General features: G+C 46.8%; 2 protein-coding genes across 2 annotated transcripts in view; one reads left to right on the forward strand and one right to left on the reverse strand.

Annotated features, from left to right (window-relative positions):
- Positions 1 to 22,027, reverse strand: part of LOC134739254 (uncharacterized) — a 40,443-nt gene that overhangs the window by 10,584 nt on the left and 7,832 nt on the right. The window lies entirely within an intron of this gene.
- On the forward strand, positions 1,263 to 17,991 carry LOC129023463 (ubl carboxyl-terminal hydrolase 18-like; the record flags this gene model as incomplete). The annotated part of the gene is made up of 10 exons (XM_054470193.2): positions 1,263 to 1,386; positions 1,509 to 1,605; positions 2,448 to 2,593; positions 7,924 to 8,003; positions 8,550 to 8,696; positions 10,475 to 10,570; positions 11,373 to 11,540; positions 13,785 to 13,916; positions 14,433 to 14,482; positions 17,366 to 17,991. Coding segments are annotated over 10 exons (1,086 nt in total), but the record flags the coding sequence as incomplete, so codon positions are not given.

The raw sequence follows: 22,027 nt of genomic DNA on the forward strand, positions 1-22,027 counted from the left end.
TTTGTTTTTCTCGTATTCTTGTAAGTTCCTTCTGCCTTTCAGCCTCTCAGGGTGACACTGGATTAGGCGATTCTTCCCCAAAGTTACCTTCTGATTTATTTCCTGCCTCCCTGTAGTGGGGACTGGGCAGAGTCCTCTCCACTGGAGTCCGATATAGACAAACTGGGGAGTCCCTCTTATCCCTGAGCCCCACAGATGCACATTTGGACTTAGCTCCGTGGAGAACGATTTGAATGAGAGGAAGCCATATTCTCAGTTATGCTTTCTCTAATGTTTCTTTTTCTCTCCCAACAATTGCTCATACTACTCATTTGGCAGTAAGTAATATATACTTTTGGTGACATCTCACTTTTCCTAATGGACTATATTAAAACTTTTCTTGTTATCGAACTCTTTTTTGTTGTTGTTGTTGTGAGATGGAGTTTTGCTGTGTCACCTAGGCTGGAGTGCAGTGGCACGATCTTGGCTCACTGCAACCTCTGCCTGCCAGGTTCAAGCAGTTCTCCTTCAGCCTCCCGAGTAGCTGGGATTACAGGCGTGCACCACCACACCTGGCTAATTTTTGTATTTTTAGTAAATATGAGGTTTCACCATGTAGGCCAGGCTGGTATTGAACTCCTGACCTCAGGTGGTCTTCCCGTCTCGGCCTCCCAAAATGCTGGGATTACAGGTGTGAGCCACTGTGCTTGGCCCTTGTGATAGAGCTTTTTAAAGGTTCATGTTTGATATCTTCTCTCTGATTTGTTTGCAAGCTGAGTGAACACATCGTAGTTGAGAGACTTTACAGGACTTCATGTCCTTAGTAGCTTTAAGAAAAACGTTAGATTTTTGTCAACTTTTTTTTTTTTTTTTTTGAGACAGAATTCCACTCTTGTTGCCCAGGCTGGAGTGCAGTGGCGCGATCTTGGCTCACTGCAACCTCTGCCTTCTGGGTTCAAGCAATTCTTCTGCCTCAGCCTCCCAAGGAGCTGGGATTACAGGCACCTGTCATGACACCCGGCTGATTTTTGGATTTTTTTTTTTTTTTTTTTTTTTTGAGATGGAGGCTCGCTCTGTCGCCCAGGCTGGAGTGCAGTGGTGAGATCTTGGCTCACTACAAGCTCCACCTCCCAAGTTCACACCATTCTCCTGCCTCCTGAGTAGCTGAGACTACAGGCGCCCACCACCACGCCCAGCTAATTTTTTTTGCATTTTTAGTAGAGACGGGCTTTCACTGTGTTAGCCAGGATGGTCTCGATCTCCTGACCTCGTGATCTGCCCACCTTGGCCTCCCAAAGTGCTGGGATTACAGGCGCGAGCCACCGCGCCTGGCTGATTTTTGGATTTTTTTTGTAGAGACACGGTTTTACCATGTTGGCCAGGCTGGTCTTGAACTCTCGACCTCAGGTGATCCGCCCACCTCAGCCTCCCAAAGTACTGGAATTACAGGCGTGAGCCACCATGCCCAGCCTTGTCAACTTCTTTACCTAGGCCTTGCCTTCAGCTTTTTTTTTCTCTTCCCCTTATAGGCCTGGTTGGTTTACACAACATTGGACAGACCTGCTGCCTTAACTCCTTGATTCAGGTATTTGTAATGAATGTGGACTTCGCCAGGATATTGAAGAGGTAAGACTGTTCTTCAGGCTGATAAGCGTTTGTATTATTTCTTTTTTCTTTTTTTTGAGATGGAGTCTCGCTCTGTTGCCCAGGCTGGAGTGCAGTGGTGCGATCTTGGCTCACTGCAAGCTCTGCCTCCCGGGTTCAAGCGATTCTCCTGCTTCAGCCTCCCGAGTAGCTGGGACTAGCCCGCCACCATGCCTGGCTAATTTTTTTTGTATTTTTAATAGAGACGGGGTTTCACCATGTTAGCCAGGATGGTCTCGATCTCCTGACCTCGTGATCCGCCCACCTCAGCCTCCCAAAGTGCTGGGATTACAGGCGTGAGCCACTGCACCCAGCCTGTATTATTTCATTTTTAATATATTCCGTTATTCACAGTGACTTGGACTTTTTGAGACCTTCTCTCAAAAGCTGGCAGAGGAAAGACTGGCTTCTGCATATTCTGGCCTACACATTATTTCAAAAACTTCTTAGGTTGGTCTGGGGTGCGGCCCAGGTATCGGTACTTTTTTTTTTTTTTTTTTAAGATGAAGCCTCGCATGATTGCTGGGCAGGGTGCAGAGGGGCCAAGGCAGCAGTCGTGCTGATCCCCCTCTCTAGAGGGTCCCCTGTAGAGCAGATTCACTCATATGGTGCTGCTCAACCTTGACCACACATTGAAATAATCTGAGGAACTGAAAAATTCTGGTAACTGCCCGTGCCCCGCACCCCCTGACCCAGAATTCTGGTTTAATTTGTATGGGAGTGGCCTGGATATGAAGATTTGCAATTTCTCCCAAGTGATTCCAGTGTGCACCTAGCTTTGAGAACTACATGTAAGGAGGTTTCTGGCTGTTCTTGTGTGGCAGGATCACGGTGCCCAGGGGAGCTGATGAGCAGAGGAGAAGCGTCCCTTTCCAGATGCTTCTGCTGCTGGAGAAGATGCAGGACAGCCGGCAGAAAGCAGTGCGGCCCCTGGAGCTGGCCTACTGCCTGCAGAAGTACAATGTGCCCCGTAAGATACCCTCCCACTGGGCTCCTGGCTGCTGATCCAAAGGGGGTGGGAAGCTTAGAGAGAGAGTGAAGAGAGGAACTAATGGGCAGTGAAGCAACAAGAAGGAAGTTAGGTAGCCTGGACCCCTCAGATAATAGAGACATTTGCGTAAGAGGCACACATCTTTGGAGGTGCAGAATTGATATTATTTATGGACATTTACTTCCGTACCTACCCTTTTTCTGCCTCTCAGTAGAGTAAGTGAAGGCATCTCCTCCAAGCTTATTCCACCACAGTTAGGGAACTGCAGGAAAACAGAATAAAGGAATAAAAAAGAGAAAACGTGTTCTACAAAATAATTCACAAATAGGTTAGGTGTTGTTTTTTTTTAGATAGCTATATTGAGATGTGCATCACATACTGTAAAATTCATCCATTTAAAAACATACAATTCAAAGGTTTGTAGTGTATTCACAGAGTTATGCCTCCATCATCACAATCTAATTTCATAACATTTTCATCACCCCCAAAAGAAATCCCACACTTGCAGGTTTTCCCTTGTGTCTAATATATTGCTTTTCTCTTGCTGCTTTGAGAATTGTCTTTAACTTTTGAAATTGATGACGATGTGTCTTGATGTGGGTTGCTTTAGATCAGTCTTATTGGTGTCCTTTGGGCTTCCTGGATGTGGATTTCTATTTCCTTCCCTGGGTTGGGAAGTTTTCAGTCATTATAGGTATGTGTTGCTTACCAACAGAGATATGTTCTGAAAATGCATCAGAAGGTGAATTTGTCATTGTGTGGACATCATGGAGTGGACTTACACAAACTTAAATGGGACAGCCTACTACACAGCTAGGCTGCATGCTATGGCCACTATGGTAATGTGGTCTGCCATTGACTGAAATGTTGATCTCCAACTCGTGACTGTTATTTCTTTGGATAAGCTTTCTGTCTCTTCTCACTCTCCTCCTTCTGGGACTCTGATAATGCCTATTTTGGTCTGCTTGATGTCCCCTAACTCTCTTAAGATATCTTCACTCTTTTTCATTCTTTTTCATTTTTGCTCCTCTGAATGATTTCCAGTGACCTATCTTCTAGTTTGTTAATCCTTTCTTCTGCTTGATTTAGTCTGTTGAGCTTCCCTTTTGAGCTCTTATTTCAGTTATTGTATTCTTCAGCTCTATTATTTCTTTTGAACTTTTTCTGTCTCTTTGCTGAAATTCTTACTTTGTTCATGCATTGCTGTCCTAGACATGGTAAGCATCTTCATGATCATTATTTTGAATTGTCTGTAAGGTAAGTCACTTATCTTCATTTCACTGGGGGCATTTTCTGGAGATTTATCTTGTTCTTTTGCTTGGAACATATTTCTCTGTTCTTCATTGTTCTTGATTCTCTGTTATTTTCTGTACTTTAGTTAAGAAAAATACCTCTCCCAGGCCGGGCGCGGTGGCTCACGCCTGTAATCCCAGCACTTTGGGAGGCCGAGGCGGGCAGATCACGAGGTCAGGAGATGGAGACCATCCTGGCTAACATGGTGAAACCCCGTCTCTACTAAAAATACAAAAAATTAGCCGGGTGTGGTGGCGGGCGCCTGTAGTCCCAGCTACTCGGGAGGCTGAGGCGGGAGAATGGCGTGAACCCAGGAGGCGGAGCTTGCAGTGAGCCGAGATCGCACCACTGCACTCCAGCCTGGGCGACAGAGTGAGACTCCGTCTCAAAAAAAAAAAAAAAAGAAAAAAAGAAAAATACCTCTCCTAGTCTTGTCCCACTGGCCTTGTATAAGAGACGAACTTACCAATTAGCCCTGCCAGACACTTGGAGCGCCTCTTGACCCTTTGTGTTGTCCAAACTGTCATCTATGTTCTTAGCGGCCCTCAGGAGATTAGAGTGTGTCAAGTCCTGTCAGTGGCCCAGACAGGGGAAATAGAAACCAGCCCCTTGAGGTGCAGCTGGAGACGTTGGGGCATTAAATGTGTGTTCCAGTTTATTCTATCCTCAGGGAAAAGCTGGGAGCGTGAGTTTATCCGCCACTTGCTCTGCAAAATGCTGGACAGAGGATCTGTGGCAAGTGCCTGCACTTGTGTTTAAACTGCACACTCTTTCATGCATTGTTTTACTCTTTGTCACCCCCAGGGGCCTAGTGAATGCTGGCTGCTCTCTGCTTAGAGACAGACAGGTTAGTTGGAAGCTTGACGCTATCTGTCGAGCAAACCAATGGGAGCAGCTGTGGAGGTGCTCACTTGCCTGTTCAGGGTCTCAGAGGAGCAGTGGTTTCCTGGTCTGTCAGCTCCTAGATGCATGGAAACCCCAGGGCAGCAGCTGCACTGTGCAGACAAACTCCTTCTAGGGAGAAAGTGGGAGCCGGGCCTTTTTGCCTGTTCACGCTGCACTGGGCCTGGGGGGGATGTTCTTTGGTGTCTGTGCCCCTGTGGGACTCACAAATACAGAGCCTTGTCAGCTCCCAAAGCTCGGTGACTGAGGAGCTAGACCTTCATTTGAGAGGGGTAAATGTTGTGTACTCAATGTGTGAAGTTAGAGACCTGATTTATCGTAGAGCAGGGGGTGGGAGAAGGCATGGGAATTGCCCACAGGCCTGTCCTGACTCCTGGAAATCTATTGTTTACCTGCCTCATTGGCTCCAGGTGCAGGCCAGTTATTAATAGAAGCCCATCCCTCGGGCAACAGCTAGGAGAGCCCACAGACATATCCTTCCAGGGAGAAACTAGGAGCCTGGCATTTCTGCCGGTTTGCTCTGTGCTGAGCACAGGAGCACAGCTACTGGAAGTGATCACGTGCCCATTTAAAACTGCCTCTTTGCCCTCTGTGGTCGCAGAGGATTCATAACTGCTGACCCATGTCTGCTCCCAGAGCTAGGTGACCTAGCAGCCACTAGGGTTAGTGGGAACTGCAAAAGCTGGGGCTGCCTATGTGTGGTCCAAACCCTCCCCTCTCCAGGAGACAGCTGGGAGTAGGGATTCCTTCCTCACAGTAAGGTACTGTGTCTAGGGTGGGGCTTGTGGAGCGAGTGTGTCTCAGCTTTTCCAACCCATTGCGATGTGGGTATTCTCCCCATTGCCCCCAGTGCAGGCCTCTCTCAGCTAGTTTCTGGGTTTCTTTTTCAGAGGGAGTTGATCTGTGTGTAGATGAGAGTTTTACCGTGTGTCCATGGGAGAAGGGAGCACCAGGAGCCTCCTCCTCTACCATCTCGCTTATGTCACCCTCTGTGATTCTTTTTATACATAGTTGAATTTGATTCACTAATATTTTGTTGAGGAATTTTGCATTTATGTTCACAGGAGATACTGGTTTTTAGGTTTTTTTCTTACAATGTTTGTCTGGTTTTGGTGTTAGGATAATGCGTCAGAGAATGAGTTAGGAAGTGTTCTCTCTGCTTTTGTCTTCTGGAAGAGGTTGTAGGGAATTGGTATAATTTTTCCCATAAATGTTTGGTAGAACCCATCGTTCACTAGTGAACCCACCTGGGTGTAACTGAGTACTCCCATTTTCTAAGAGATCGTTTCATTAGTTTTCTTATTATTTTCTTTTCACTTTTCCTCTTCCCATCCCTCACCCCTCACTGCGGCTGGCCTTGTTTCCTGTTTCCTGTTAGCCCTTTAGAAATGCAAATATCACCTTTCGCCTACCCCTCTCCAGACATTCCCTGCTGGGCAAAAGGAAGAATCCGTAAATGGAGGTAGGCTGATGGAGGTTTGATTGAGAACAGGGCAAGTTCTTCCAGCTGATCTTTCCTGAGACTTGGCAGTAGATTTGCAGCCCAAAGCATACCCACCAGGGAACTCTCCCTGCCAGGGGGTGGCTTCGAAACTTCCACCCTCTAGGGGTTTGTCTTTCACCCACTAGGAAGGCATGGAGAAAGCATGCCCACTTGGCCACTTTTATAATTTACTTCTGCCCAGAAAGGCGCCAACTCAGCTGCTGGGAACTTGATAACTGCCCGGTAGAAAACCGCCATTGCTCACTCCCCCCACCCCCACAACACACCTTATGAAAATGCCCCTCTCTCCTCCAAAGGAGAAATGGCACATTAAAAGGCAGGATGTGTCTTGCTCCTTCCCCCAGGCTGGCTTCAGAATAAATTCACGTTTGTATATAAAACCTTTTGTATCACATTTTTTTTTTGTATCAGAGTTAGTTGAACTCTACATGCGGTGAGCAGCTCATCAGCTTTTCGGCTGCATGGGTACTGTGTTCAGCTTTCCTTCCGTCCTCAGTCTGGAGAACCTCAATCAACCTAGCTCCAGATTTATGGATTCTTTCTTTTGCCAGCTCTAATCTGCTATTGACCTCCTCTAGTACATTTTTCATTTCAGTTACTGTTCTCCTCAACTCAAGAGTTTCTGCTTGGTTCTTTTTTTATAGTTTTTTCTTTATTGATACTTTTTATTTGGTGAGGCAGCATTTTTATAGTTTCTTTTACTTCCTTGACATGGTTTTCTTTATTTCTTTGAACATATTATAACAGCTAAAGTCTTTGTTTAGTAAGGCCAACATCTAGGGCTTCTCAGTGAAAGGTTCTACTGATTGCTGTTTTCCTGTGTGTGGCCATGCTTTTCTGTTTCATCGTATGTCTTGTCTCTTTTGTTGGAAAATGAACATTTTAGATAATGTAAGGTGGCAACACTGGACATCAGAGGTCCCCACAGCAGGGTTTGTTGTTGTTGCTGTTTTATTGTTACTGGGCAGTTCGTGATTCTGTATTCGCCTTCATTGCTTTCTTGCATGTGGCCTTGTGGTCAGCCAGAGGGGAGGGATCGGAGCCCTCTCAGGTCTTACTTGGGCATGCGCCTGGCCTTCTAGATCATCAGGAATGTATCAGTGCTTTTCAAAGTCCCTGTGGACATCTCATTCCCCAGGCTGAGTGCAGTGGTGACATCACAGCTCACCGTAGCCTCAACATCCTGGGCTCAAGTGATCCTCCTGCTTCAGCCTCCCGAGTAGCTCTGACTACAGGCATGCACCACTACCCTCAACTAATTTTTTAAATTTTTTATAGAGATAGAGTCTTGCTATGTTGCCCAGGCTGGTCTCAAACTCCTGAGTTCAAGCGATCCTCTCACCTTGGCCTCCCGAAGTGTTAAGATTATAGGCATGAGCCACTACACCTGGCACTGGAGCTTAAGTTTTAAGAGGCGTTCTCAAAAATCAATAGCAAACTTACCGTTCATTTATTGATCACTTCTTCTGTAGTGCCAACTTAGCCTTGCAGTGGGGTGGAGGGCTAGGAAGAGACAAAGTGATGAGTGTTCATGTGTGTCTAAGTACCAGGGCATGAGAAACAACTCTGAAGACCTCACTAATTGGCTGTTCCTTTTCTCTGTGGCCAGTGTTTGTCCAACATGATGCTGCTCAACTGTACCTCAAACTCTGGAACCTGATGAAGGACCAGATCACTGATGTGCACTTGGTAAGAACCTAGAACAAGAGCACTCGGAAGCTTAAGATGCTGCTCATTTCCCTCATTCAGCTGTTGTTCCTGTAGTGTGCAGAGAAATAAAAGAGTTAATCCCCTGTGATCCCAGCACTTTGGGAGGCCGAGGCGGGCAGATCACGAGGTCAGGAGATCGAGACCATCCTGGCTAACACGGTGAAACCCCGTCTCTACTAAAAATACAAAAAAATTAGCTGGGCGTGGTGGTGGGCGCCTGTAGTCCCAGCTACTCGGGAGGCTGAGGCAGGAGAATGGCGTGAAGCCGGGAGGCGGAGCTTGCAGTGAGCTGAGATCTTGCCACTGCACTCCAGCCTGGGCGACAGAGCAAGACTCCATCTCAAAAAAAAAAAAAAAAAAAAAAGAATCCACATAAAACACTTATCACAGTCTCATAATATTGTTACTGGTATTATTTTGCACCTTTGTGAGGAGCTTCTGTCTCTTGGCTTCACCTTCTGGCAGTTGGCCTGACCTGGCTTATGGTGGTGTTCCCATCTCACCTCTCTGCTCCCCCTCTTGCAGGTGGAGAGGCTGCAGGCCCTGTATATGATCCGGATGAAGGACTCCTTGATTTGCCTTGACTGTGCCATGGAGAGTAGCAGAAACAGCAGCATGCTCACCCTCCCACTTTCTCTTTTTGATGTGGACTCAAAGCCCCTGAAGACACTGGTAAGGGGATTCTCTTGGTATTTGCTGCCCCTGTATGTGTTAGTCCATTTTCTGTTGTTATAACTCAATATCTGAGACCAGGTAATTTATTTCTTACAGTTCTGGAGGCTGGGAAGTCAAGGTTGAGGGGCTGCTCCTGGTGAGGGCCTGCTTGCTGGTGGGGACTCTCAGAGTCCTGAGGCGAGGCAGTGCAGGGCATCACATGGCGAGGGGGCTGACCGTGCTAATGTGCCAGCTCAATTCTCTTTTCCTCTTCGTATGAAGCCACCAGTCCCACTCCCAGGATAACCCATTAACCCATTAACCCATTAATCTATGAGTGGATTAATTCATTTATGAGGGCTGTGCCCTCATGATGCAATAACTCCCCCCACCCCCACCACACCTTTTTTTTTTGGAGACAGAGTCTTCCTCTGTCGCTCAGGCTGAAGTGCAGTGGCGCAAACTCAGCTCACTGCAACCTCCGCCTCTGGTGTTAAGCGATTCTCCTGCCTCAGCCTCCCAAGTAGCTGGGATTACAGGTGCCCACCACCATGCCCAGCTAATTTCTGTATTTTTAGTAGAGATGGGGTTTCACAACGTTGGCCAGGCTGGTCTGAAACTCCTGACTTCAAGTGATCCACCTGCCTCAGCCTCCCTGGGATTACAGGCATGAGCCACCTTGCCCTCCTCAATTATCTCTCAAAGTCCCTGCCTTTCCATACAGCCACATTGGGAATTCAGTTTTAACCCGGGTTTTGGGGAGGACAAACCCTCAAAGCATCGCACCACACAGCACAGTGTGGCCAATTCCCCCTCCCCTCTTTGATCTATCTCTGGCTTCGGAAAAGTCACTTATTTTCATGGCTCTGGCCAATTTCTCCTTTGTTTCGGCAAAAATGTTTTCCCTCCTACCTCCCTTCCCTCATCCTGCTCCCTTAATAGGAGCCCCCTCCTGTTTTGTTCCTCCCGTCAGTAGGTGCCCTTTGAGATCCTGCCAGGTGGACCACACCAGGCCAGGCATTAAGGGGGATATGAGGAGAACCAGGAGAAAAGCTGAAACCCTCAGCTGCAAAGTGTGGGGAGGCTGTACCTGATACAGTTCGGGTCTGTGTCCCTGCCCGAAAATCTCCTGTTGAGTTGTAATCCCCAGTGTTGGAGGTAAAGCCTGGTAGAAGGAGATTGGATCATGCGGGAGGGTTTCTCGTGAATGGTTTGGCACCATCCCCCGTGGTACTGTCTTTGTGACAGTGAGTTCTCATGAGATCTGGTTGTTTAAAAGTGTGGAGCCGGGCTGGGTGTGGTGACTCACGCCCATAATCCCAGCACTTTGGGAGGCTGAGGTGGGCGGATCACCTGAGGTCAGGAGTTTGAGACCAGCCTGGCCAACATGGTAAAACCCTGTCTCTACTAAAAACATAAAAAATTAGCTGGGTGTGGTGGCACAGCCTATAGTCCCAGCTACTTAGGAGGCTGAGGCAGGAGAATCGCTTGACCCCGGGAGGCGGAGGTTGCGGTGAGCCGAGATCGCGCCCCTGCACTCCAGCTCCCAACTTGGTCTCTCGCACCTACTCCTCCCAGGTAAGACACCTGCTCCTGCTTGGCCTTCCGCCATGATTGGGAGCTTCCTGCTGCCATGCTTCCGGTCAGCCTGCAGAACCATGAGCCAATCAAATTTCTTTTCTTATAAATTACCCAGTCTCAGCTATTGTCTCACAGCAGTGTGAGAACAGATGAATATAGTACTCAAGGTGGGAAATACCAACGCTGCTTTTTCCCTGTTCTCTTGGGTGGGACAGGAGGACGCCCTGCATTGCTTCTTCCAGCCCAGGGAGTTATCAAGAAAAAGCAAGTGCTTCTGTGAGAACTGTGGGAAGAAGACCCATAGGAAACAGGTACTCATTCCCTAAATCCCTCGGTGCATATGGGGGATTTGTTCCAGGACCCCTGCTTTTACCAAAATACACACACACTCAAGTCACACCCAGTCGGCCCTGTGGAACCCACGTATAGGAAAAGTCAGTCCCTCATGTATGCGATTGTGCATCTGGGATACTGTATTTTTGATGAGCATTTGGTTGCAGATGTGGAACTCGTGCCTATGGGGGAGGGCAGACTGTATTTATTTACAACAATTTGTGTATAAGTGGACCCACACAGTCCAAACCCGTGCTGTTCAGGGGTCATCTGTCCTTCACTAGTCTGGGGTTGCCCCCTGTGGATTTCCTGATAGAATCATCAGAGGCCCCCGAGGACACCCGGCAGTGGGTGAGAAAGGGAATCTGGGTCTGGCTAGTATCTGGGACGCTGGGGTTCTGATATCCAGAGCCATGGATGTGGCTTCTCATGGTCGCATCACTGAGAGGGCCTGCAGGAGGGGGCCTGAGAGCAGCCAGCAGGGCGTTTCCCTCGGGGCAAGACCAGCTCCCTGGAGCAGACGCGGTGGCTCCCTGGGTCCTGGTACCTGTGCAGAGCCCCGTGCCCTTGTGCCTGTTGTGGGGGGCCACACGGTGGTCGAATAGCCAAGTTTTGCATTATTCTCAGAGGAGCTCAGCAGATTCAGTGAACAGGTGCCTTGAACTCCGTGATGTCACCCTGCTCCCCTCTTTTTGGGAAGAACACGTTGCTAGCCCTGACATTTCTCTGACTCTCTCATTCCAAGTGGACTTTATCTCCAGAGCGATTTTGTTTTTTCAGGTCTTGAAGCTGACCCATTTTCCCCAGACCCTGACAATCCACCTCATGCGATTCTCCATCAGGAATTCACAGACGAGAAAGATCTGCCACTCCCTGTACTTCCCCCAGAGCTTGGATTTCAGTCAGGTCCTTCCAACGAAGCAAGAGTCTTGTGATGCTGAGGAGCAGGTGGGATGATCCCGACCTCCTTGCCATCCTGCTTCTCCCCAGATGCCACGTCCTTTCCGTTTTCCCTTCCTTCACTCCCAGTCTGCTAGGAGCCACCTGTTCCTCAGAGACTGTCCCCAGCCTCAAAAGACTTTCTTCTTTCTGAATATTGGATTTGTGTTCATATGCCTCACAGCACTGAGGGACAGAATCCAGAATTCAGTAGGCTCCTTTGGAAGTAACGTGGAATACATAGAAATGCATAGGCAAACATGTCATTGTGGGTTCTTAGTACCAACCAAACTTTCTTCTTCAGATGGCGTGTGCCCACTTTGAGAATAATCATAAAGTAGCCAGTTGACTGGACCACATTTAATCAGAGTAAAGTTTAATTTACTTGTCCTGAGATAATAACTCATTGAGAGATTCTGAGAAAAAAAGAGACACAAGGCCAGGTGATGTGGCTCATGCCTGTGATCCCATACCTCGAAAGGCTGAGGCAGGAGGATTGCTTGAGCCCAGGAGTTCGAGACCAGCTTCGGCAACATAATGAGACCCCCGTCTCTCAAAAAAAAAAAAAAAAAAAAAGAAAAGAAAAAAATTGGCTGGGTGTGGTAGCACAAACCTTTATTCCCAGCTACTTGGGAGGCTGAGTGGGAGGATCACTTGAGCCCAGGAGTTTGAGGCTGCAGTGAGCTATGATCTATCATTGTACTCCAGCCTGGGTGACAGCGCAAGACACTGTCTCTAAAAACAAAACAAGAAAAACTAAAAAAAAAAAAAAAAAAAAAAAAAAAAAAGACAAATATCTTTTTTCCATAGATTTGAAATGCTACATAGCAAATTTTGTATTCCCATATGTACAGGTCTATTTTTGGAGTGTCTCTTCTGTTTTATTGGTCTGTTTGGCTATTTATGCCAAATAATAATTAGAAAATTAAGGCCTGATAATACGTTACAATAGCTCCTATTATATGATTTCTTTAGCTACTTAGGCCGTATACATTTCATAGGATTCTCTTTTTCTTTCCTTCTAGTTCTTTTTATTTCTACCTGCAGATTCTGCCCGATGAAGTATATTTAAAATTGTTTTTCACTTAAAAAAGACTTTTTTGGCTGGATGCAGTGGGTCACGCCTGTAATCCCAGCTCTTTGGGAGGCCAAGAGGATTGCTGGAGTCCAGGAGTCGAGCCCAGCTGGACCACAAAGCAAGACTCAACCTTTGCAACAACAACAACAAAGACTTTGTTATGGAACATTACAAATAGATACCAAAGTGTGTAGTGAAGGAAGAGTTAGACAGTGAATCCTCGGCTATAACAGTTACCAAAACTCATGGCAGGTCTTGCTTTTCCTATAACCCACCCTCTTGTTTCACCCAACCCTGTACTGGATTTTTTTGAAGCAAATCATACTATTTCATTTATAAACACTTCATTATGTATCCCTAAAGAATAAAGGCACTCAAAAGATAATCATCTCCATCTTGCAATTCCTTAATAGCATCAAATATCTGGTCAACGTTCAGACTTCCTGACTGTTGTATAATCTATGTGTTTTGTTTGACGCTAGATCCAAACAACGCCTACACTTGCATTTGGTTAAGTTTCTTTCTTAAGTTCCTTTTAGATTTCCGCTCATTTTCTTTTCCTTGCAGTTGATTTGGTTGAATATTTTTTTCAAATGCCAGCACTGGCTGGTTGGTATCATTTAACATGTTCCTGTAACCTTTTTATTTCTTGTAAACTAATATTTAGATACAGATATTGCCCTGCATTTTGTAAAGTTCTGCACAAAGTCTGCAAATGGAAATAGGGATAATTTCAGCCTCCACTGGGGGTGACTCAGCTTTACGTGTGCCGCCCTTGCCCTCTGTCTCCCCTCCCTCTACAAAAGACTTTTTTGGCTGGGTATAGTGGCTCAGGTTAGGGTCATTCCTGAGCTTGTGGAGAAACAGAACTGTGTTCTGATGATCCCCACCCCTCCCAGGGGGAAGTTCCAATCTTGCCTTGGCTTTAGGGGCCTCTCTCGTGACCTCCTGCCTTCCATCTCTTGTGTGCTCTGCCTGTCAAGCTGCTGAGCCTTCGCAGTACAGGATCCACACTCAGGAAAGCCCCTCCTGGAGGGTGCCCACTGGCCGTGGGTCGGGACTGTTTTCTAATATTCTAAAGTCCCAGAGTCGGACCTAGGGTGGGCAGGTATAAGTGTGTGAGGCAGTCGTGTTTGTGGTGGTGGGTGAACTGTCTCGTGCCTGTTTCTTTCCAGCCTGGAGGGCAGTTTGAGCTTTTTGCTGTGATTGCGCACGTGGGAATGGCAGACTCCGGTCATTACTGTGTCTACATCCGGAATGCTGTGGATGGAAAATGGTTCTGCTTCAATGACTCCAATATTTGCTTGGTAAGAAACATCGTCCACAATTGCCTCCTGCCCTGGATTGGCCACCTCTAGCAAATGCTGGGCTCAGGGCTGCATGGGTCTCCGAGATCAAGACACACTGTGGTCCTGCTGTCTGGGTGTGAGGCCTTTGATGAGGGTTCAAGCCTTTTTCGGTCTGAAGTCCCCATGTGGTTTGCACCTCTGTAAGGGTTCAATTCACTTCCCTCCACTTCTAAGTTTTTGGTGCTCTAGGCTCATGCTCTGCAGCTTTCTGCTTTGTGGGAAATGTCTAGAGAGCAAGGAGAGTTAGAAATATGTAAGTTAGGCCTCTGGGATAAGCATGACCAAGTTTAAACACAGGGACAAGGGCGCTAAAAATACTTCATTGCACAAGACATCCTCCTGCTGTTGCTCCAGGCTCTTGGGAGTTGCTAGGGGTGGGCTTGTCTGGAGGATGAGGGGCACACCATAGCATCCTGTCCTCTGTGGGTGCTTGTGTCAGCTGGCTGCTTGACCTCATTTGTTTCTGGCTTCCAGGTGTCCTGGGAAGACATCCAGTGTACCTATGGAAATCCTAACTACCACTGGTAAGAAACGGATTTGGGTAATGGGAGTCTGATGAGCTCACATAGGGTCCTTGGAGCTGCAGGAAATGCCCGTGGATTCCCCTGTTACTAACATGCTGATGGCTGGCTCACTGTCCGCCTCATCTCCAGCACTCACCCCACCACCCCATGCTTGCCTCACACGTCACACTCCAGGAATATTAAAGTACAGGTAGCTGCCAATCAGCCGTGCCCTCCATCTCCCGTTTGCTGTGCACATGCAGTTCCCGGCCGTATTGTCCTCCTCGTTTACCATCTAGGCCAACTCCCCACTCATGTTTTCATACTCATGGCCTTTTCCTATCCTGTGAAGCCTTTGCTGATTCACCCAGATTCGTAGGGGCTTCTTGTATGGTTTTCTTTCTTTTTTTTTTTTTTTTTTTTTTGACGGAGTCTCGCTCTGTTGCCGGGCTGGAGTGCAGTGGCACAATCTTCGCTCACTGCAACCTCCGCCTCCCAGGTTCAAGCGATTCTCCTGACTCAGCCTCCTGAGTAGCTGGGACTACAGGTGTGTGCCATCAGGCCCAGCTAATTGTTTTTTGTATTTTTAGTAGAGACAGTGTTTCGCCACGTTGGCCAGGATGGTCTCAGTCTCTTGACCTCATGATCTGCCTGCCTCAGCCTCCCAAAGTGCTGGGATTACAGGCATGAGCCACCACACCCGGCCTTCTTATATGCTTTTATTGCATTTGAGCATACCTCTTTTACAGCAAAGATCTTTTTTTTTTAATTTTATTTTTAGAGATGGAGTCTTGCTTTGTTGTCCAGGCTGGAGCACTGTGGTGTGATCATAGCTCACTGCAGCCTTGAACTCCTGGGCACAGGTGATCCTCCCACCTCAGCCTCCTGAATAGCTGGGACTACAGGCATGCACCACCATCCCTGGCATATTTTAAAAAAATGTTTGTAGAGATGAGGTCTCGCTGTGTTGCCAGGCTTGTCTCAAACTACTAGGCTCAAGCCATCCATCCATTTCAGCCTCCCAAAGTGCTTGGATTATAGGCATGAACACCGCGCCTGGCCATCACACTGTTTTTTTTTTTTTTTTTTTGAGATGGATTCTTGCTCTGTCACCCAGGCTGGAGTGCAGTAGTGGGATCCCAGCTCATTGCAAGCTCCGCCTCGTGGGTTCACGCCATTCTCCTGCCTCAGCCTCCCGAGTAGCTGGGACTACAAGCGCCTGCCACCACTCCTGGCTAATTTTTTTATATTTTTAGTAGAGACGGGGTTTCACCGTGTTAACCAGGATGGTCTCGATCTCCTGACCTCGTAATCCGCCCACCTCGGCCTCCCAAAGTGCTGGGATTACAGGTGTGAGCCAATAAATATTTTTATAATCATTAACTACCGAGGAGAAGCTGGAGAGAAAAAAGGTGGATGAAGTTAAAGCAGAGAGACTTTGTAAATTTCTTGGCTGAGCTTTGAGACTGTATATCAGAGATGCTATTTGAGGTGATTTTCAGCTACAGAGATAGGCCTGGTCATTTGACAAATAACGGATTAGGTGAAGCTTGCGTTTGAAATCCTCCTCCTACTTTGCATCTTTCTCTCTCGTTTATTCTGAGCATCCATCTTAGACACCCAATCTTTGTCACTTTGTGGTTGTCATTGATTTCCCTGTTATTGAGATTAGAGATTGGCAGACTTTCTCTGTAAAGGGCTGGAGAGAAAGTACTTCAGACTTTGTGGTCTGTACAGTGTCTGTTATAACCACTTAACTCTGCCCTATAGAGCAAAAGCAGCCGTAGACAGTACATGAGCAGATGAGCATGGCTGGGGTCCAATTACATTTACTTGCAAAAAGAGGCTTGGAGACTGGGTGTGATCTCACACCTTTAATCCCAGCACTTTGGGAGGCCGAGGCAGGAGGATCACTTTAAGCCAGGAGTTCAAGACCAGCCTGGGCAACAAAGCAAGACTCCATCTCTACAAAAAATTAAAAATTATTATAGCTAGGCATGGTGGTACACACCCGTAGTCCTAGCTACTCAGGAAGCTAAAACTGAGGCAGGAGGGTCAGTTGAGCCCAGGAGCACGAGGCTGTGGTGAGCTATTATTGTGCCACTGCGCTCCAGCCTGGTGACAGAGCAAGAACCGGTCTCATCAAAAAATAAACAAAAGGCTGGGCATGGTGGCTCACGCCTGTAATCCCTGCACTTTGGGAGACTGAGGCGGGCAGATCGTGAGGTCAGGAGATTGAGACCATCCTGGCTAACACGGTGAAACCCTGTCTCTACTAAAAATACAAAAAGCTGGGCGTGGTGGTGGGCACCTGTAGTCCTAGCTACTTGGGAGGCTGAGGAGGGAGAATCGTTTGAACCTGGGAGGCAGAGGTTGCAGTGAGCCAAGATTGTGCCACTGCACTCTAGCCTGGGCTACAGGGCAAGACTCCATTTAAAACAAACAAACAAAACATAATGCATATTCTCTCTTATAAATGGGAGCTAAACATGGGGACTCATTGACTTAAAGATGGCAACAACTGGGAACTGCTGGATGGGGAGGGAGAGGAGGGGTGAAAGACTAACTGTTGGGGAGTATGCTCATATCCACATGACAAACCTGCACATGTGCTCAGCTGAATCTAAAAAGTTGAAAGTAGATTTAAAAAACCCCAAGAGGGCTGGATTTGGCTTGTGTGCCCATAGCTTGTTAACCTCCGCTTTAGATATTAACTAATAGAAACGTAGTGCTTATCTTCCCAGGCCACACCTATTTTGTTCCTCTCCGAGGTGATGGATAGATGAAGGCTTAATCCAGCTACCTGGAAGTTTGCTGACGCTTGTCCTGTCATGGATTAATGAAGCATTGTTTTCTGATGAAGATTTCATGCCGCTGTGCTGATGTGTCTTTTCTTCTCTCTAGGCAGGAAACTGCATATCTTCTGGTTTACATGAAGATGGAGTGCTAATGGGTATGCCCAAAACCTTCAGAGATTGACATGCTGTCATTTTCCATTTCCGTTCCTGGATCTACAGAGTCTTCTAAGAGATTTTGCAATGAGGAGAAGCATTGTTTTCAAACTATATAACTGAGCCTTATTTATAATTAGGGATATTATCAAAATATTTAACAATGAGGCCCCTCAGATCCTGATCAGTCAGAATGGATGCTTTCACCAGCGGACCCGGCCATGTGGCTGCTCGGTCCTGGGTGCTCGCTGCTGTGCAAGACATTAGCCCTTTAGTTATGAGCCTGTGCGAACTTCAGGGGTTCCCAGTGGGGAGAGCAGTGGCAGTGGGAGGCATCTGGGGGCCAAAGGTCAGTGGCAGGGGGTATTTCAGTATTTTACAACTGCTGTGACCAGACTTGTATACTGGCTGAATATCAGTGCTGTTTGTAATTTTTCACTTTGAGAACCAACATTAATTCCATATAAATCAAGTGTTTTGTAACTGCTATTCATTTATTCGGCAAATATTTATTGATCATCTCTTCTCCATAAGATACTGTGATAAACACAATCATGAATAAAGTTATTTTCCACAAAAGGACTTTGCCGTTTTAATGGGGGGCAGTAGGGCTTGTGCTACAGGAATTCAAGGGCAAGGGAAGTCACTTCTGTTGTGGGGACCTGGGAGGAGCCTCCAGGCTGGAAAGGGTTAAGGTGGAGGTCTCCGATAGGGGCAGCGTATGCAGTGGACTGGCCGCAAAAGGCCGTGCTCAGCATTCAGACAGCATCACACACTCAGCTTTTCTCTACCAGGGAGGCGGGTGGGGAAGGATAGCGATGGGAAGTCAGGTGGAGCTCAGAATGTGGAGGAGATCCAGTGAGGCTTGGAAGTTTGCACCTGATCTGGTGGGTGGTGAGGAGCACTCAGCTGTGTTCTGCTTACACTGATCTGCTGCTGGGGTTAGAGACAAACGTGGTGGGAATGGAAAGTCACGCACAGTCACTAGCGCCTCTGGGGGGAGAATGGATGTGGCTGGTAAGAGAACAGGGGTCCAGGGAGAGTCTGGCACCAACATGGGAGGGGAGCCGGTGGGTGTGAGCACCCCCGCTTTACAGATGAAGTGATGGAGACATTCAGATGTTCAACCCCTTGTTCAAGATTCCATACTTGATAAATGGCAGATCAAACTCCCAACATAAAATGTGGGTCATTTCTTTATTATTTTATTTATATTGGCTAACAATGATCAGCCACGCAAGAATAAATGATTATCGTAAAATCTGCAAACAATGTAGATATGCAGAGAATCCCTTCCTTGGAGCTTGACCTTGTCAGACAGGTGTAGATGAGCATCCAGGGGCAGCCGTAAAAACTGCCAGAGACTGGGCTGCTTATAACAGAAACACATGGTCTCCCAGAAGCCCACATTCGAGGTATTCAAAGGCCTGGCTCCTGGAGGCTCTGGAGAAGAGCCCGTTCCCTGTCTCTCAGCTTCTGCCGGTTGCCAGCAATTGTTGCCGTTCATTCATTCCGGCCACTGCCTCCATCTGCATACAGCAAAACAGCATATCCTGATGTGCTCAAGCTTATAGCCAATATTTTAAAATATCCAGAACACACAGGACCGTGGAAGTGGCTGTTGGAGAAATTTTCATGAAGGAAGAAAGATTACAACTAAGTTTTAAAATGCTAGTTTTGTTTGTTTGTTTTGTCTTGGAGAGGAGGTAAAAGTGGGAGTAAAAATAGGGAGTTTGGTGTAAGGTGGGAAAAGCAAAGGAACCCCGCATGGATGGGCTGAAGGGTGTGATGGGAGAACAGTGAGAAGTACGTTTGGGGAAGCAATTGGAAATAGCAGCTAAGCTTAGTCACAATCTATCAAAAGGAACTTGTTGAAGAATTAATGTGTGACTAGGAACAGGGAGGTTATGGGCTTGTCAGCTCGACAGTGGGCACTCAGTTCCACGAATGAATGATGCCCGTGTGGACAGACAGAATGAAGGACAGGCAGATGAATGCGTGGGCTTTACGTGAAACAGGTCCACTTGGTTGCTGACAAGATACTGTTTTAAAGTTCCATTTTGCCATACTTCGAATAGCTTGTCATTAGCTAAATTTAGCCACATAAAAAATCACTAAGGCAGACTTCCAGAGTTCCCACATGAAAATCAAATGTAAACCAGCAGTGACCTGCTTCAACACCATCATCGGAAGTCAGAAGTTGAACTCTTTTTTGATGTTTAAAGCCTGCATAATATTCGCTGTATTATTATTCAGCGTATTACTATTTCCTTCGTGATGGAAATTTGGTTTATCCCAGTTTTCTATTCTATCAAAACACCGCTACATAGCAAATCCCCATACACATATTTCTCCTAATTGTGGAAATATTTTACATGAAAGAGTCTAGACATAAAAGACTCTAGATGAAATTCCCAGGTTATTGGAATTTTAAAGTAGATAGGTACTTCCAAATTGCCCTCTTACAAATTATATGAATTCGTAAGCTTCCAACTGTTATGGAGTTGCCCATTTTGAGAAATCTGTGCTAAAAGGACCCAAACAATGCTGATGACAATGATCAGGATAATAAGTACGCTGGGAAGACAACAAAATGATTTAGATCTTAGACAAGTCATTCTAAGTGTCTCCACTGTTTCAGTTCTTGCGTTCATTCTTGTGCTTTTTCGTTTTACCAATAAAATAGCTGCTTGACGTCACATGAATCCACGCTATGCTTAATGAGTATTGGTTAGTAAAATGCCTATGACTAGTAATCTTCATCTATGCAATTAAATATTAATTCACAAGACACTTCAAATGTAAACAATAATTAGTAAATGAAAAGTACATAATACCTCAATTAGAAAAAAATCACTCCATTAAAAAGACATTATTTGTGTGATAAAAGAGATTGCCATTTTTGTATTTTTCTACAAGGTTAAAGAAAACTAAGTCAACTCATACAAGTGAATTTTAAAAGACTTTAGGGCGGGCGTGGTGGCTCACACCTGTAATCCCAGCACTTTCGGAGGCCGAGGAGGGCAGATCACCTGAGGTCAGGAGTTCGAAACCAGCCTGACCAACATGGTGAAATCTCATTTCTACCAAAAATACAGAAAAATTAGCCCAGTGTGGTGGCACGTGCCTATAATCTCAGCTACTTGGGAGGCTGAGACAGAATAGTTTGAACCTGGGAGGCAGAGGTGGCAGTGAACCAAGATTGCGCCGTTGCACTCCAGCTTGGGCAACAAGAGTGAAACTCCATCTCAAAAATAAATAAATAAATAAATAAATAAAAGCCTTTAACCCAGAATGCTGAGTAAATTGGCCAAAAATGCTAACCTATGCATTTCAATACTATAAGAGTCACACAGGTGGAAATAACCAGATGAAATATCCTTCCCAACCCACACGAGCCAGTGTTTTTTCTGTGAATAACAAAAACAGCAGAATTTACTCGCCTCTCCATAAGAGGTTACCACTTCTGTGTGTTCCCCTGAAACAGGTGGTGGCTGGGTGAGAAGGAGGACAGCACTAGGGCAGGAGATGGGGGCTCCAGTATCGTGGGCAAGCTTCCTAAACCTCTGCAACTTTCAGCCCCTAAATGGGATGAGCCATCAGAATTTTTAGCACAATGCCCAGAACAAAGTAAGGATTTGACAAATGACGCCTCTCTCCACATTGTTCTGTCATCAGCCACCGCATCCTGTACCTCCAAGCCCACTGGGCTCCGGCTGTTTCCATCACATGGAGAATGACTCAGAGCCTGGCCTCCAGCCACCCTCCTGGCCTTTCTGCTTCTCACTCTGCCACTGGCTCCTCATGGACCAGCCTGGGTGTCCTCAGACATACCACACACTTCACTGTGGGAGTCACGCAGCCCTCACTGCTCCTTCCTCAGGGAGCCACGGGGCTTTCCTCCTCAGGAGGACTCTGCAAGCAGCTGGATGAAGGGCCCTCTCATCCCTCACCCTTCCTCAATTTTTGTCGCAGTTCTCCTTCCATCCGCTCAGTGCAGCACACACTGATTCGATCTTCCATCTTCCCCAAAAGACAGGAACAGCATGAGCAGTAGAGAGTAGATTCCAATGATAGAAAAAATAGTCAGTGATTTATCATTTCCATTGATCATCAATGAAGAAAATGTATCCTGAAGGTCATGTACCTCCTATGGGACTGCTGCATCCTCAGCCTCCTGAATTTCAGCCTAGCACCTTCCTCCCCAGCACAGCAACAGGTCAGCCCTTACCAGCATCCCTCTCTTATTGCCTTTGTGCAGAGCCAGGACCAGGGACAGGGGAGGCCTTGGGATTGTCCCTCCCCAACAATCTGTGAAACAATCCTTTATGTCGCCAACAAAGTACAGCCTTATAAATTGGTGGTCAGTCCCTCCCAACACCTCTACCACTGTAAAGCTGGCAGCGCCTCTCCAAGGTTGGCCTTCCCAGGCACTGCAACTCTAGGTGACGGAGTGTGTCCTTACCTTGAGGCCTGGATGCCCAGTCTATCCTGTCCAATGAGCGAGCTGTGGAGAAGGGGAAATTCCAGGTTAAGGGGAGACTAGCGGGGTTCCTGCTTTTATGTTGCCCTGTTGGGAAGGCTGTTAAAGAAACACAAAGTGCTAAGCAGTGAA

Source organism: Pongo pygmaeus, chromosome 23 (genome assembly GCF_028885625.2).
Source record: "Pongo pygmaeus isolate AG05252 chromosome 23, NHGRI_mPonPyg2-v2.0_pri, whole genome shotgun sequence".
NCBI classification, from domain to species: Eukaryota; Metazoa; Chordata; class Mammalia; order Primates; family Hominidae; genus Pongo; species Pongo pygmaeus.